General features: G+C 41.8%; 3 protein-coding genes across 3 annotated transcripts in view; 1 reads left to right on the forward strand and 2 right to left on the reverse strand.

Annotated features, from left to right (window-relative positions):
* Window positions 1–205: 205 nt before the first annotated feature.
* LOC308411982 (heme-binding protein 1-like) lies at window positions 206–7612 on the reverse strand. Its single transcript, XM_080906058.1, has 4 exons — window positions 7247–7612; window positions 4255–4393; window positions 2388–2568; window positions 206–2300 (listed from the first exon to the last, which is right to left on the reverse strand). Exons 1-4 carry the CDS (start codon window positions 7322–7324, stop codon window positions 2126–2128), a joined length of 573 nt encoding a protein of 190 aa, XP_080762184.1. The 5' UTR covers window positions 7325–7612; the 3' UTR covers window positions 206–2125.
* A 1908-nt stretch (window positions 7613–9520) lies between these two features.
* Window positions 9521–11191, reverse strand: fmc1 (formation of mitochondrial complex V assembly factor 1 homolog). The gene is made up of 2 exons (XM_080906070.1): window positions 11032–11191; window positions 9521–10053 (listed from the first exon to the last, which is right to left on the reverse strand). The coding sequence occupies exons 1-2, from the start codon at window positions 11158–11160 to the stop codon at window positions 9850–9852; spliced, it is 333 nt and encodes a 110-aa protein (XP_080762196.1). The 5' UTR covers window positions 11161–11191; the 3' UTR covers window positions 9521–9849.
* A 123-nt stretch (window positions 11192–11314) lies between these two features.
* The window catches only part of grin2ba (glutamate receptor, ionotropic, N-methyl D-aspartate 2B-a), a 139514-nt gene continuing 135990 nt past the window's right edge, over window positions 11315–14838 (forward strand). Inside the window, exons 1-2 of the mRNA XM_080906272.1 lie at window positions 11315–11338; window positions 11706–11840. The gene's annotated coding sequence lies outside the window, so the exon portion shown is untranslated. The remainder of the gene's footprint in view (window positions 11339–11705; window positions 11841–14838) is intronic.

Here is a 14838-nt window from a genome sequence, read left to right on the forward strand (position 1 = left end):
AGCAGTGGCCAAGTCAAGGCGAGCCTTTATTGAAAAGCTGTGTTGGGACCTCAGTTGTGCATAAAGAAATGCCCACCAAGCAACATAGTGATGTGAGACTGATGAAGTCACACAGCGTTGCTGGTCTTCTTAGGAAGTTGTTCACATACCCTTTGACTCTTACAAATGATGGAATGATGGACAATAAGAATAATCCACACTCTAATTAAATAATATATTTATTAGATTATTAAACACTGTCAAATCTGAACAATATGGTCAGTTTTATCACAGAATCACACTGTACACATAACACAGTTTAAATATCTTAATAAGTAATGATTGCATTATCATGCACTGCAATAAAACAACATATTTACTACACACAAATGCTTTCAGGACCAATGCATAATCACAGAGTTTAGATCGACACCAGTGGCTATGTATCTAGGTTTCACTCACAGAGACTGAACATTAATTCTACTTTATGGCTCAACTCCTGTTTTTTCCAGTTCCTTACTCAGGAAAAGGATGTGTGGTTTTTACTACCATGTACGTTAAATAATGCTATACATTTCTTTGTAGTCATCGCTAAGTTGTAAACTAGCATGAACGTGTGGAGCATGTGTACTCATGGAGACGGGAGCGCTACTGAGACTTTATATACCTTCAAGGACAAACACAGAAATCCAAAAGGAAACGACGAGACTGATTTGTTTGGATTTAGATTTGATCATCCAGTCTTATGCCTATAAAAAAAAAAAATCCCAGTAACTTTCCAATTTATTTAACAGTAATTTCTTTTAGATCTACACTCACTGCTACGCCCGACTACCAGCTTAGATTTCCTTTTGCACTCAATTGATTAAACGAGGCGCTGGAAACGTTCCTCTGAGATTTTGGTCCATAATGACACGACAGCATCACACAGCTGCTGCAGATTTGCTGGCCTGACATCCATGATGTGAATCTTTTGTTCTACCTCATCCCAAAGACTGTTGGATTGACATCTGATGATGGTGGACGCCAATGGGGATGCACAATTCTACTAAGGTTGCTCCCATGTGATTGGCTGATTAGATATTCGCACCAGCAATCTGTTGAACAGATCTGATAAAGTGGACAGTGAGTGTACCCTCCCCATCTTGGAGAAAATGTTTGGTGATCATTAGGAAATTTTTGTAAAGAAAAACACTTCGGTTTTATGTTTTCTGTCTATTTTCAATGTGCTTAATGATTTTTAATGCAATATCTGTGTAGAGACACAGAGGCCCATTTTCAGCAGCCATCATCATCATCAGAACTCCTCTTTGATTAGAGAATCGATGAAGATCAATAAAGTTGTTTTGGATTCATCTGTTTAAAAAAAAAAAAAAAAAAAAAAAAATCACTTAATGAAACTGTCCAGCTGAGGACTTTGGAGGCATCTGTTTGTCAGACTGCAGGCACCGCGGGCCTCTTTCTCAGCTGTTTACCAGAGCCTTCCACTTCTCTTACTGCTCCAGTTAAAACCACATTGCTCTGTTCTGTTAAGGAAGTAGCACACACCTTTTTATGCAATCTTTGGTTTTGTTGGTTTCCTGCTTGAAGAACCTTTTTTTTAAAAGAAACGAGCACTCAAATGCTGTTGATTCTTGAATCAGCACTTGCAATTGAACTGTGAAACAAAACGAGTTTTTCCTGATTATCACTTAAAGAACAAAATGTGCTAATGGATGGTTGCAGAACACTGACCACCATAGGTCTAGATAGATGTTCCACTGAAAGTCATAAATAATGCACGATTTCATTAATCATTAATTGTCATATAGGACATTTTTGTTTGCTTGCATGGCGCCTTAGATGAATCCAAATCAACCCCAAACATCTGAGCAGCAGTGTGGATGCTGTTTGAACTCATGGAATTTATTTTATATTAAATTGCTGAACATACTTTGCAGAACTCCAAATAGTTGTTCTGAAGCGTTCGGTCACTTTAGGCCAGTTTCATGACTTTAAATTAGAGAAAATGTCATGAAATGAGAAAAAATTACTACTCCACTGAATCCCAAGTTGTCCCTTTTTGTAAACACCCAAACTCAGTTTTAGGGTTACATGACTGTAAGTGAGGAAAATGAATAAAGAATTTAGCACGAGATCTGACCGTCTATGGCTCCTCCTGTAAGAACCAAACCTCATTTCTGCGTCCGTAAGGCCTGAGCGGGTCATAGCTACAGCAGAAGTACTGCTTGCGCTGAAAGGGGGCCGTCTCGCCCAGGGTACGTGTCAAACGCAGGGCCTCTGCTCTGTACTCGCTCTCCCCTGCGAAGCCTCCAAACTGCCTGCAAATTGAAAAAGATTTCAAAGCACTTGCTGTATACACATCAAATAGTAATAATAGTAATAGAACCACTTTAAATGACACATACAGAGCGTAGACGGTCATGCCGGGCCTCTCTTCAATCCTGATGGCACTGTCGGTGGGAGTCGGGGGTTCTTGCTGGTAGCTGGTGGGAATGCGGATGGCCACCACCAAGCGGCGAGAGAAAACCCCATCGTTTCGCGGGTACACTGTCATTATGATGGGAGCTGCTGTACCCATGGCCTCACCTTATGATTTAAAGTGTGAGACGGAAAGGGAATTTCAAAAATAGGAGGAACATGGAAGAGACAGCAGAGAAACTCTCTCCCTGCAGCGGCATTACCCAAATCTAAAGGGCAGGAACTGTGCACTTTTTTTGTGGACTATGTAACAAAATTATGCAAATGCAACACTGATAGCAATAACAGAGACGCTGCAAAGCAGCACATGTAAATCATACCTCCAACAGTGAAATAAATGCCTATTTCACACTGCACTTCTATTTACCTTAACTACAGCAGGGAACCAGAGAACATCTGTATCTGTGAGTCACCTAAAGTCAACCCAGTTAAATTCTATGTAAAAATATTCTGTTTATTTAAGATAAGTTTGGCCCTGAAGTTTGAGCCATGTGTTGATTCCATTATGCTCATTTGTATTGCTTTAGGGTGCTTCAAAGTGCCAACTTTCTTTTGCTGGATGCATCCAAAGAATCCCGAATTGAAATCAACTGCAGAATTTAACAACAGCAATGAAAACAAACATATTTTGAGGCAAAGCTGGCACACTTTAGATTTTACTTGTAATTCTATTCATGGATTTTTCTTTAAATATCTCAGTGATCATTAAAATTAAAGTTACTGTTGATAATGTTTGAAAGTAACTGCCAAAACAACTGCCTTTTTGATAAAGGTTATAGTTGGAGGTGGATCGGGTGGTCCTGAACCATGAGTTATTCTACTATAGGCTAAGGCTGCTGGAGAACTTCCCATGATGCACTGAGATCTTCTTTTCACTTCTAATGCTTTTACCACCACTACTGCATGTCATTAACTTCTTGTCTCTTCAAGCCCTCCTTTGATCTCTGCTCTTTCCTCTCACCCCCAGCTGCTTCCCTTCCCTCACTCTGGTTCTGTTGGTGTTCTCTTCCTGTTAAATCAGGGTTTTTCCTTCCCACTGTTGCCAAATGCTTGTGTCTGATTTCTGTTGTTTTCTCAACTCTTTTTCAACTCTTTCATGGCATGCATTTTTAATTTCTCTTTGCTATTTGGGCTGATTGGGACCTAATCAATGTAAAAACAAAGAATTACCTGATTTATTTTTTACTTGATTTTTGTTTCTGAGAAAAATGAGATCCACATATGAGGACGTCCGTAATATGATGCCCTCGTAAGTGGATATCAGGCTCTCGTAGAGCAAAATTTAGTATTTTGGTCTAGACAACCCAAAAAGTGATGTCCACATATGTGGACGCCAGGTCCTAGGAGGTTAACATTGTAAGGGTTTTACCTTGCAATGTTAGGCCCATTGAGGGGAGCTGAATTATACTATATAAATAAAATTTAGTTGGCTCAAACTTGCTTCTGGAGATCTTAAAACAGAAAAAAGTATGATTAATCATATTTTTAGACAACTGAAAAAAAAAGCAGCTTTTTAAAATATTTTTATTCTTTCATAAATTCCAGGATTGACCACCAACTCAACAAAAAATCATCATGGTCTGTCGCTTATGAAAACTACAACTTGGCAGCAGTGATTAGTCCAGTGAATTTGTGCTTCATGGCTGTTATTTATTGGCACTAAATATGTTTTGGAAGGTGACAGCAAAGCTGAAAGAAAGTATCTGAAGGTCTTCTTGGCTCAAACTTAATTTGGTATTCTCGGCGAATGTGGCACATGATCCACTTGAAGGATTTATTCTCCACTTGGTTTACCTTGTTCATTGCTTCCGCCAATATACATGAGCAGCTTCCTCATTAGCTCTCCTGTTACTTGGTCGAAGGTTCGCCCCTCAGAGGAAACAGCAGCAAACTTAGCAGCATCATACCGTCGCACCTCAAAGCTGACTCCATCCTAGGGAAGAAAAAGGAAATTGGAGGACGTCTTAAGGCATCGGCAGGCCAGTCACTGCTGCACGAATGCAGACCTCCTGTTCTGTACACACACACGCAAACACCACTGTTCTCATCCTGGGGATGGGAGCAGCAGAGGTCAAGCCCAGATATGATTCACCTCTGACACACTGATGCTGACAATCTGCTTCTAAGGACAGAAGCCCTGAACTAGCGAGATTTACACACAGAGAGTTCAGTGTCTGTGTGTGTGAGACCAAAGTGGGCACATACAGATGAAACATATTTATACTGATTTGATTTAATTTCTTCTTCTGCTCTGCAGGGCTCCGTCGGCTTACATAGAATAATGGGGAAGAGACACACAGTCTTACATAACAGAGCACATGCAAAAAGAAAACACACACACACTGCGCGCTCTCTTTCACAGCGTTAATATGATGCAACAGTTTTACATTAAATATGATTAAGTGGGGTTAATGTGGAGCACGGTCACTCAGCCATGCTGCGGAGCAGGAATTTGGATGGGTTTTGATGGAGTGATGCAGGTTTCAAAAGCAGCTTTTCACTCACTGACACGGTCACACTGTGCACATGCTTCTGCGTTTGTAAGATTAGGTTCGTGCACTGAAATTTAACTGCATTATATCGTTGTCATCCACTTCTTTTGAATAATATGCAGTGACTTCAACCTGCTGGCCTCTGTGAAATATGTCGTTTATTTTGCAGATAAGGTGTTTATCTCAACGTGATAACAGCGACAAAGAAAAGCAACAATGGAAACAGGCTCGGGGCACAGTTTCCACTGCACAGTCTCAGTCCTATGTGGGCTTCTTGAGCATGTTTTCACTACCCTGGAGGGACATTCAAATCTAAAAATATCATGCAAATATCTTCATCTTTCAAATTGAATTAGTGATTCTTTGTCTACTATCAAATCCCCAGATGCTAAAAAACATTTCCTTTTGCTTTACCTTTGTAACCAACACCTTTTCATCCTCATAATCTTATTTAAAACCCACAGAGGACCTGAAATCCTCTGGAGTGGCCTTATGAGGACCCTATAGCCATATTTATTCCTCTACACATGCAAGATAACGCTGAGTTACTGTGAAACTTTAACTTGTGACGAGTACCCGGGCTCCTGCATAGTAATTACAGGGTTTTTGCCCTGTATAGCTTGTCAGTGGGACCGCCATTAATGTTGCATATGGGTGACACACAAAGAAAGCAGAGCCTGACTTCAGTTAAGTAGTGCAATTAATTTGTCTGTCATGCATCTCTTTTTGTGTGCATGTGTGTGTTTACCGGCTGTCTGATGCCAGCTTATACAGTGATAATTATTCAGCGCCTGAACCGAGCACACTGAAGTTATTATCAGCACTGACTGCTAAAGTGCCCGTCAGTTCATCTTATTTTGAAACAATACTCTATGTTCTGCTGTGTGTGTGTGCGCTTGTCTGTATTCTGTGTCAGAATTAATTAAGCGTGTTGGGTGTCAGAGTCACACAGGTGCTCCACAGATCATGTGACAAGCTCTGATTTCAGCACCTGCTTTTTAAACATCAATCAAGTACAGAGATTTAATGAGCCTCCAGATTGTTTTCTAAGTGTAGTGATACACTGAACATTGGACAGTTAATACAAATGATCACTCACTAGCAAGAATCCTGTATTTCTGACAGGTCTCCATTAAAATAAGGTTGTAATTCAAGATTAAATGTTAGTGGAAGTGCTTCCAATCTAAAAAAACAAACAAACTGTTATGTGTGCACATACTGCTGGCTTCAACTGTCTGTTTTTGAGTTTCTGATTCTGACAACAGATGTAAAGTATGCTGTCAGAACAGATCTGACTCTGCTTGTGTCCGTTTGGGTCATTTAATTCCCTGCCTGTCTGGTCAGTTGGGCTGGAAATCCTGTTTGTCCGCCTGCCTTTGTCTTTCTCCCAAAAGTTAGCTGCTATTTAGGAGATGAACACACAAAGATACTTTTAAAACATGCGCGTCAAGACCAATAGTAGATGACTGCATGCACATTTATAGCGGTGGGCACACAGAGCCTGAGAGAATAACCTTGAAACAGCCGCGAGGCCTTAGTTATTAACACATCAGTGAGTTTGCGGTTATTTTTCCACGGTGTGGTTACAGTAAACATAAAAACAAACACATTATGCATGGTGGAGCTGAGTCTTTGTTACTCTCCTCAGCAGGGATGGCTGGTGTATCAGAGAACCTACAATCCGTATCAGAGTTCATACAGCTCTGATCAGCATCCTCTTCCACCCCAGCGACAGTTACTGTGTCTTTATACACACACACACACACACACACACACACACACACACACACACACACACACACACACACACACACACACAGTGCCATATTGGAAAGAAACAGTGAGCCACACCGAACATGAACCCTCAGTCTTTCCGATTTTAGTCCCCTGTGAATGTTCTTGTTTTAAGATTATGCGTCACCATCTTCAATTATTTCTGCCTTGTTGGTTGGAGGAGAACCTGGGGCTGGTTTACACTTTACCCCCCACGGTGTGGATCAGCATGCATCCTCATAGGTCACTGTCAGGCTGTTTGGCCTGCAGCAGCAGGCTAATCACCGTGTTAATTTTAAACGAAAGTCTAATAACACGACCTGCACAGAATTAAGTAAAAGGTGAAATATTCATGGAACCAGAGGAGGGAAACTCGCACATTTATAATCTGACAGAATCGCTGTGCGTAATCGTAACTGTACACGCGCGTAAAGCCAAGGATAAAGACTCAGAAGAAGGAAATCGCAGGAGCAAAGCATGTGAGAACGAGAAAGCTTTGTCTGAGCACACACGCTGCTTACCTTCGTCTCGCTGCTGAGCAGCTTATATTCCGTCTCCTCGGTGTTTCCGAAGAGTGAATTCTTAAACATGCCAAACATGTCGCTTCGGCCAAGTCACCTCTCCTCTCTCCGCTCCTTTAGTTCTGTTTCTCCTCCCTCTCGCCTTTCTGTTTGTTGCAAACAGCTTGCTCTCTAGTATGGCAGTTTTTTTTTAAATGTCGTCCCCCAACTCCTGGAAAAATCTTGAACTGCAAGAGGTAACTCACAGCAATATCCAGATGCTCCTCTCCTCCAGCGAAGAGCGCGCACTACGCTCCAGCGAGCACAGACTCACAAATGACTCTTTCTTTCTTTTTTCGGAGGCAGAAGTTGGAGATGCTTCCTCCTTTTCCAAACCAAGGAATGATTAAAAAAAAAAAAAAATCATCCTCCGCTCTGAGTAGTTGACTGTCCCCGCCCTCTTCTCTCTCTCTCACACAGGTTTTCCTCGTACAAGCTTGACGCTCACTTGTATCACCGCCAGTTTTCATTTACCATCGTTAACTTAATTTAATTGGAGAATCAATTTATCAACATGTCACCAATTTTCTACCACTTATTACTCCACGAACTACCAGGTTGCCCCCGCATACATACAATTATGCATTTAATTGCATAACCGTGAGATGCTGCATTATTATTAACGCCATCTCCTCAAACTCTCACCACGGAAAAGCAGAATGACCTGCAGTGCCAGGGTCTCCCTCATTCTGTCTGTTCCAGGAAGCCTGAAACTGTGGGGGGCTTTCTGTGCAGTATAATTTTTTGACACAAGCCTTTGGTTTGTCAGTACGCATTGGACCTTGATTGCTGGGCTGTGCGCGTGGGTTAGTTCGGGGCAGCACACGAGTGCACGTCTTACTCCGTGTGTCAACTGTGAGTTTGAGCTTTGCTTTAGGGTTTGTCTATTTAAATTCAGACTGGAGGCAATGTTAGTCACGACTGCAGAGTAAGGGAAACAGGAAGGATAGGATTTATGAAAAAGTGGAATGGATAAAACTAGCCAGAAAAACGATGTACTGTATGAGGGAACTGTTGACAGAGGGGCAAAGATCCGATGTCGCCCGGCTTGTGGACCTAAATTAATGGGAGAGTCCATGGGATGTCTTGTGTAGGCCTATTTAACTCATTATTCTCTTGCTGACAGTTTCAAAGAGCTCCTAATTTAACTTGAAGGTCAACCTGCTTATTTTCAGCTCCACGTTTTTATTCTGGGACTCCAAACAGTAGCTTAGTATGATGCACAGTTCATATCATTATCTTATACTAGGCCTCGGTCAATGCCCTCAGTAAAAAACATTTGGCTCATAGATATTACTGACTTTAATATTTGAACATCGAGTACCTTGCAGGGCCAAATTTCAGTTTAGTTTTTGCGTAATTTGGCATAAGTCAGCTTTGTCATTCAGTAAGCCTGGAGAACTATTTCTGAGAACTACTTAAAAAATGACAAGAAAACTGCAAGAGTGTTCATGCTGTCTTGAAGAATAAAGGTCATACAAGATATTTCTGTTGTATATACTGTATTTCTATGTGTTTGCACTTGCTTCAATAAATTACTACTCCCATTTCCCTAGAAAAATAAAGGGTGACTAAAGACTTTTGCACTGTTGCATGCACTCCCACCACCTTTTATTGAAATGAGGGCTCAGCCATCTTCACCATGCCTACATGCACTGATATGCTGCCATGTGACAGCCTGATTAGATATTTGCATTAACATCCAGTTCAACAAGTGTACCTAATGAAGTGTCCATTAGTGCCCATATGAGAAAAAATAAGGAAAAGTGTTATAGGGGCACTTTCATTGGCTATAAGGCAGTGATTAGGAGTTTTGAGTCTCTTAAAGATTTTTTTTTAAATCTGCAACATTCAGGATTCACTGCATACCTCGAAACCACATAAGGCTGAGCCATTGTTTCAAAAAGAGGGGGGAGGTTAGTTACTGGTTTAAAAAAAAAGTACACAATATGCACTCAGATTAAAACTAAAAAAACTACACATTTATGTTACTTGTAAAATAACACACAGTGAGTAAAATAAGTCTTAGCAAAGTCTGTCCACTGTAAGCTTCATCAGCGTGCCATATTTTACATTGTGTGCTAAATATCCTAGCTGATCAGATTCTGATGAAGTGTATTTACCGGCTCCTTAAGTACATGAAATCAAAATAAAGGACTTATTTAATTAACAGTTTAAATAACACAACGTGTTTGATGATGTATTTATATTGTATAAACATCCTTCCAGAAAAAGTGTCAAAATGATTCCTGTTTTAATAGAAATAACTCAAAAATAAAAATGTACTTACATTTATTTTTAATCATTGCATTTAAACACACACAGAGCTGTGGATTAGTAGTGGGGGCGATATATTAAATCAGATTTTAACCGCAGCTTACATTTTCACAGTACACTGATTTTTTTCTACCTTTTGAACACAGGTAAAATAATCTCTCAGAAAGCTCACATAACATAACATAACTCCCAACCTGTCAAAGAGTTTGATTTACATGAGCTCGACTGTCCAGATGAGTCAAACACACACGACTCTTAAGATTTTAAAGACTGTTTGTCCAGTGTCCTCACTTCTCCCAGCCTTTGCCTCCTGGCTGGGTGGGCAACCTGAGCCCCACGAGACCAGCCACCTCTTCTGGGCTGCGCTCTCCCTTGCCATGGTAAAGATTGTGCAGGACCAGGTGGTTTCTAGTGGAAGCTAGTAAACACAGGTATGTGTGTGAGGCATGGTGCGCTTCCTGCTTGGCACGGCAGTACCTTTCTCCAGTCACCTGTGAAAGGTTGAATATAAAAGAAACAAATGGATGATAAACAATAACATAATAAGAGAAACTGTTCGTCTAGTGTTGTTTACAAAAAAAAAGTTACCATAAAGAAAATACAGATGAATAAAGTAGAAGGTACCCTGGAATCAGCATAGAAAATTGCCGCTTTATGATAAACAGGTATGCTTTCATCAGTCTGTGTGTGTGTCCCACCCCCTTTCAGGATTTCTAACAGCTGCATGGACAATATGCGTTTAGTTTAGTCCCCACAGACCAGCAGCTATACATTATAAAGCCTTGGGATGCCTTTAAAGGACGATAAATGCGAAACGACATACAAGCGTTCCTCCCAGCTGTTTTGCTTCAGTGACTGCAGATTCAAGCCCCATGTTAAGCCACACTCTCCCAACCATTAATAATACACAGTGTATGTCTGTACGGCTAAATATAGATAGAGAATCGCTTAGATGGAGATAACGTCGTCTGGACTGACTGCTTTAATGAAGCGAGTAGTTTCAGCAGCTTTGGTTCCAATTAACTTAAATGCAAAAGTATATGAATATCAGTAGATATACATTTGGTTTAAAAAAAATCCCCACAAATATATTTAACTTGGAGTTTTCCATGGAGTGAAAAACACTAACAATTTGAATCAACGACGATTTTGATGATTTTAAACGCGACACCTTAGGCTAATTAGCTGCTAGCTAACGTTTGCGTGCCCTTCTGCTTCAGTCACCTTGCTTACAGCTTTTAAGCACGTGTCAAGTAGACAACAACCACTTTTCAGCATCATGTTAGGCAACAGGTCTGTTAGCACTGCTGTAAACTGCTTAAATATGTCCTCTTAACGCCAATAAAACGAAACGGAACGTTTTCATTCAATAGTTATCAGGCTAGCCAACGACTGCCATGCGAGCCCAGTGCAGCAGTAGTTAGCAACTGAGCTAACATCAGGCTTTGCGCATTTACTGGTATGCTTACCTTATTCTTGCGAAACTGGTCCATAACATAGTTGTAAGCTAGTGACTTTTTGTAACTCGGTCCCTGAATTGCACGCAATTCTTTCAGGATTCCACGACACACTCGCAGGGGCGATGACAGCGCTGCCATCTTTGACCTGTGTTGTGATTGTAGCGGAGTGGAGCCAGGCATGCTAAATCACACACCGCACAGTCGATCTGTTACATATCGACCACAAGGCGGCGATATAGTTACACCTAAGTCCTCCTAAGTTGACTGCGTGGTCGTTTCCTCCTTGCCACTGGTTGTTACCCTGCAACAGCTTAAGGTAACTTGGACTGAATTTAAAACACGCACGTTGGTAATGTCGCCTTGCTATGAGAAAATACATATGTAGGTATGGAGAGACGAGCTTATGTCCGGCACTGCTCGGTGTTTTCTTTATGAACCTTGGAGGATAAACACAACTTTAGCTCTTTATTGTCACACTGTGTACAATAGTATAACGAAATTGTCCCACATCGGTGCTTAAAGAAAAAGCAAGCATTAATCATAATAAATAACAGAAATGAGATATACAGCATATGCACAGATAAAAAAAGAGACCAGGTCAGGTATCTGCATTGGTTAGGGCTATTGCTCTGTTGTATATAGTGAAAACATAGAGTTCACTGTGTTTTATTGTATTTCCACAGATACCTGAAACTCTGTAAATGGTCATCACAGATCTGATCTTGACATGTCCATCTAAGTCTGGCCTATTGACAGAAAAACCTCTGCCACATTTTGAACCTGTTTCACATGCATTCCACCTCCAGCTTCATTGCAAGGTAATTATTCACCTATAACTTGGTAATATGGACCAGAAGGCTTTTGATGTTTTTGTCCACCATCGGTCTATAACGGTGCTTCATCACGCAGGAATCCTTTCAGAGAAAAGCAAATTTGATCTGTAAGACTGAGCACTGAACTGTTCTGTAAGTGGATTACAGTAATGCCGTGCCGTTGGGAGGCACGCTGCAAAACTGAGGCAGAGAACGTGTCCTCACAGGTTCTGACATCAAAGGTTTGGATGACCTGAAGTCAGGTCACGGGTGCTGCACGTTCCCATGGCGCTCCCAGTGCTTCCAGTTTACTTGCTCGTGTATTGATGATTGACTCTAGGGGGAGCCAGTCTCTTATCAGTTTCACACACCGGTTTGGTTCCTCGACATTTGTTGGAAGGCACCCCCTCTCCTCCTCCTCCACCTCCTCATGTCTCTCTCCCCCCTCTCTCTCTCTCACTCTCACACTCTTTCAATGAATACTAATGCAGTGAGTGGGCCCACCTCCCATCCTCCCATCTTTTTCGCAGGAATGGGCGGGAGAGGGGAGACAGAGCAATTCCAGCTCAGTATTCTTCCTCATGAGGTAGGCAGTGCTTGACTAGCAGCAACCCCAATGCCTTTCTTTCCTCCCGCTGAGCAATATTGGTGATACTGTGCGTTGCCACTGCAACAATGTCTAACCTGTGTGAGTGGCGTGTGATTTCTGACCAGAGTTGAGAGAAAGAAGGACGTCTGTGCCTGCTGCTTTTTTTCTTTTTCTATTACCCCCTCCTTTTTTTTTGTCATCTGGATGGGAAGTCTTTTTTGGGAGGAGAGAAAGAAGAAAGCAGAAGGCAGCCGGGGAAGGGGAACAACTGGCAACAGCCAATCCCCCCTTCCACACACAGACTGGAGACAACGGAGGCCACTGGAGTATTTGCTTTTATCTTTCGTTTTTTGTTCTTTTTTTTCCTCATCGCGCTGCTGGGAGGTGCTTTGCCTTTCCATTTGCTCGCTCTCTCGGTCCTCTGTCTTCTTATCTATTTCGCCATTTACCTGGTCAACAATTTCTTCTGTTTATGAGCGAGACAAGGAGGGAGAGAGAGGCAGAGGGACAGAGAAAAAGAGGACGGGGATTTTTTTTTTTTGGCCCCTTTTATCCTCTTTTTTTCCCCCCTCCTCCCCTTCATTCATTCTTTCCTGCTTTCCTCTCCATTCGTATCACTTCCAGCCTTTCTATCCCTGTGCAGCCCACACTCTCTCCTTCCTCAACCTCCCCCCTTTTTCCTCCTCCCCCCAACCCCACCACTCCAGTCACTGTCCACCCGTAACTTTGGCTACTTTTTGACTCCACCTGTTCTTTTTTTAAAATTTTTTTATTTCTTCGCTTTAAACAGCTCCAGTAGAGTCATTTTAATTGGCTTGCTTGTATTTTCTATTTATGCCTTTTTCACTTTTGTACCTTTTTCCTATTTTCCCCCCTTCTCTTTTTTCCTCCCACCATCCTATGCATCTTTTTTGGCCGATTCTTAATTCTAACCATAGGTAGGTCTACTTAGTGTTTAGTGTCTGTCTCAAAGTCTTTTGTTCCCTTTTTCCTTCCGTGTGTGCGAGGTGTTTTGTGTATGGGTGCACACCTGACATGCACACACATGCACGCACGTACACACACACGCTCGCTGGCCTCCGATCTAGCTTGGGCACGGCTCCCCTCCCATCCAGCTCTCAGCTGATTCTTGCCTCATGCCATGTCCTCTCTACGTCACCCCTCCACCCTACCCACCCACCCCCACCTCACTTCCATCTGTGTTTTCAGACCTGTTTTTTTTTTTTGTGTGTGCGAGTGTGTTCTTCTCAATCAGGACCACAGTGACTCATCAAGCAAGCACCTTCTCCGGTCCTCATCACGGACACGCGTCTTGATCGTCTTGTCATTTTCATGTTGTTGCACAAAAAGTCTGTTCTTCCATTAAAACATCTGAAGTGCCCCCCCCCCCCTTCCCTTTTTAATCCACACACACGTACACAACGTCCTTCCTCACACCCTCACGTGATTATTCATTTATTAATTTTTTTAGCAGTCGTGCACATTGACAGACACCCAAACTCCACATCTGTTCATTAGAGGAAATGCCCGCTGGCAAACCAAGTTTTTGCTGGCTTCATGTGTATCAGGTGAAGGTCAAACTGAGCAAAAGGTCCGATTCAAGAGCGGCAGACGCACTGTTTGTGTCAAAGTACAATTCAAAGTCCATTCTGTCGGGGTGTCATCTGTGCTTATCCGGTGCTCTGCCTCCTTTTTTTTTGCTGCCCTCTTTTCCTCTCTCTCCTCCCTCTCTCTCTCTCTGTCTCATATCTTTCTGAACTGACTCTCATTTCTGCAGACAGACACACACAAGCACTCAAAGAGAATGGACTAAAAAATCAAAAAGCCTGGCTTTATCATCCAGAGGACTTTTTTCCCTTTTTTTTCTTCGCCATAATTTTCACTTTTTTCCACTCACCTGGCTTCATTCACCTCTCCGTACATCCTTTTTCCCCCCCTCTCCATCACCCCCACCCTCTCTGACTCCATCCACTTATTTATTCGTACGTTGTTCTGTTGTTGCTGTTTTTTCATTTGCCGTGTAAAGAAAAATAAGATGTATATACATATATGTATGTATTCATGTCCTGCCACTCACACCTCATTGCTTGCATCAGACTTGCTAGATATTTTGCATTGGGACTGTTTTGACTGTTCACATTTACTGAAATAGAAAAGGCAGATTTTCCAGAAGTGATTTCCCCCCAAAAAATAATAACAGAAGATACAAGGCTTTATTGCACTACGCTACGAATAATTTGCGTGTGTGCCTGTGTGTGCTGTGCAAGCTACAGAGAGAGAGGCACAGAAATAGACAGATGCATAGCAAAGTAAAGAAAATCACATAACTCATTTCTTTGTCCATCTTCTTCTTCCTTTTTTTTGTTTGGTATTTCCATTTTTTGTGCTGAAGGAGATTTAATGGCGCTCCTCTTC

This window comes from Rhamphochromis sp. 'chilingali' (genome assembly GCF_963969265.1).
Source record: "Rhamphochromis sp. 'chilingali' genome assembly, chromosome: 15".
Lineage (NCBI taxonomy): Eukaryota > Metazoa > Chordata > Actinopteri > Cichliformes > Cichlidae > Rhamphochromis > Rhamphochromis sp. 'chilingali'.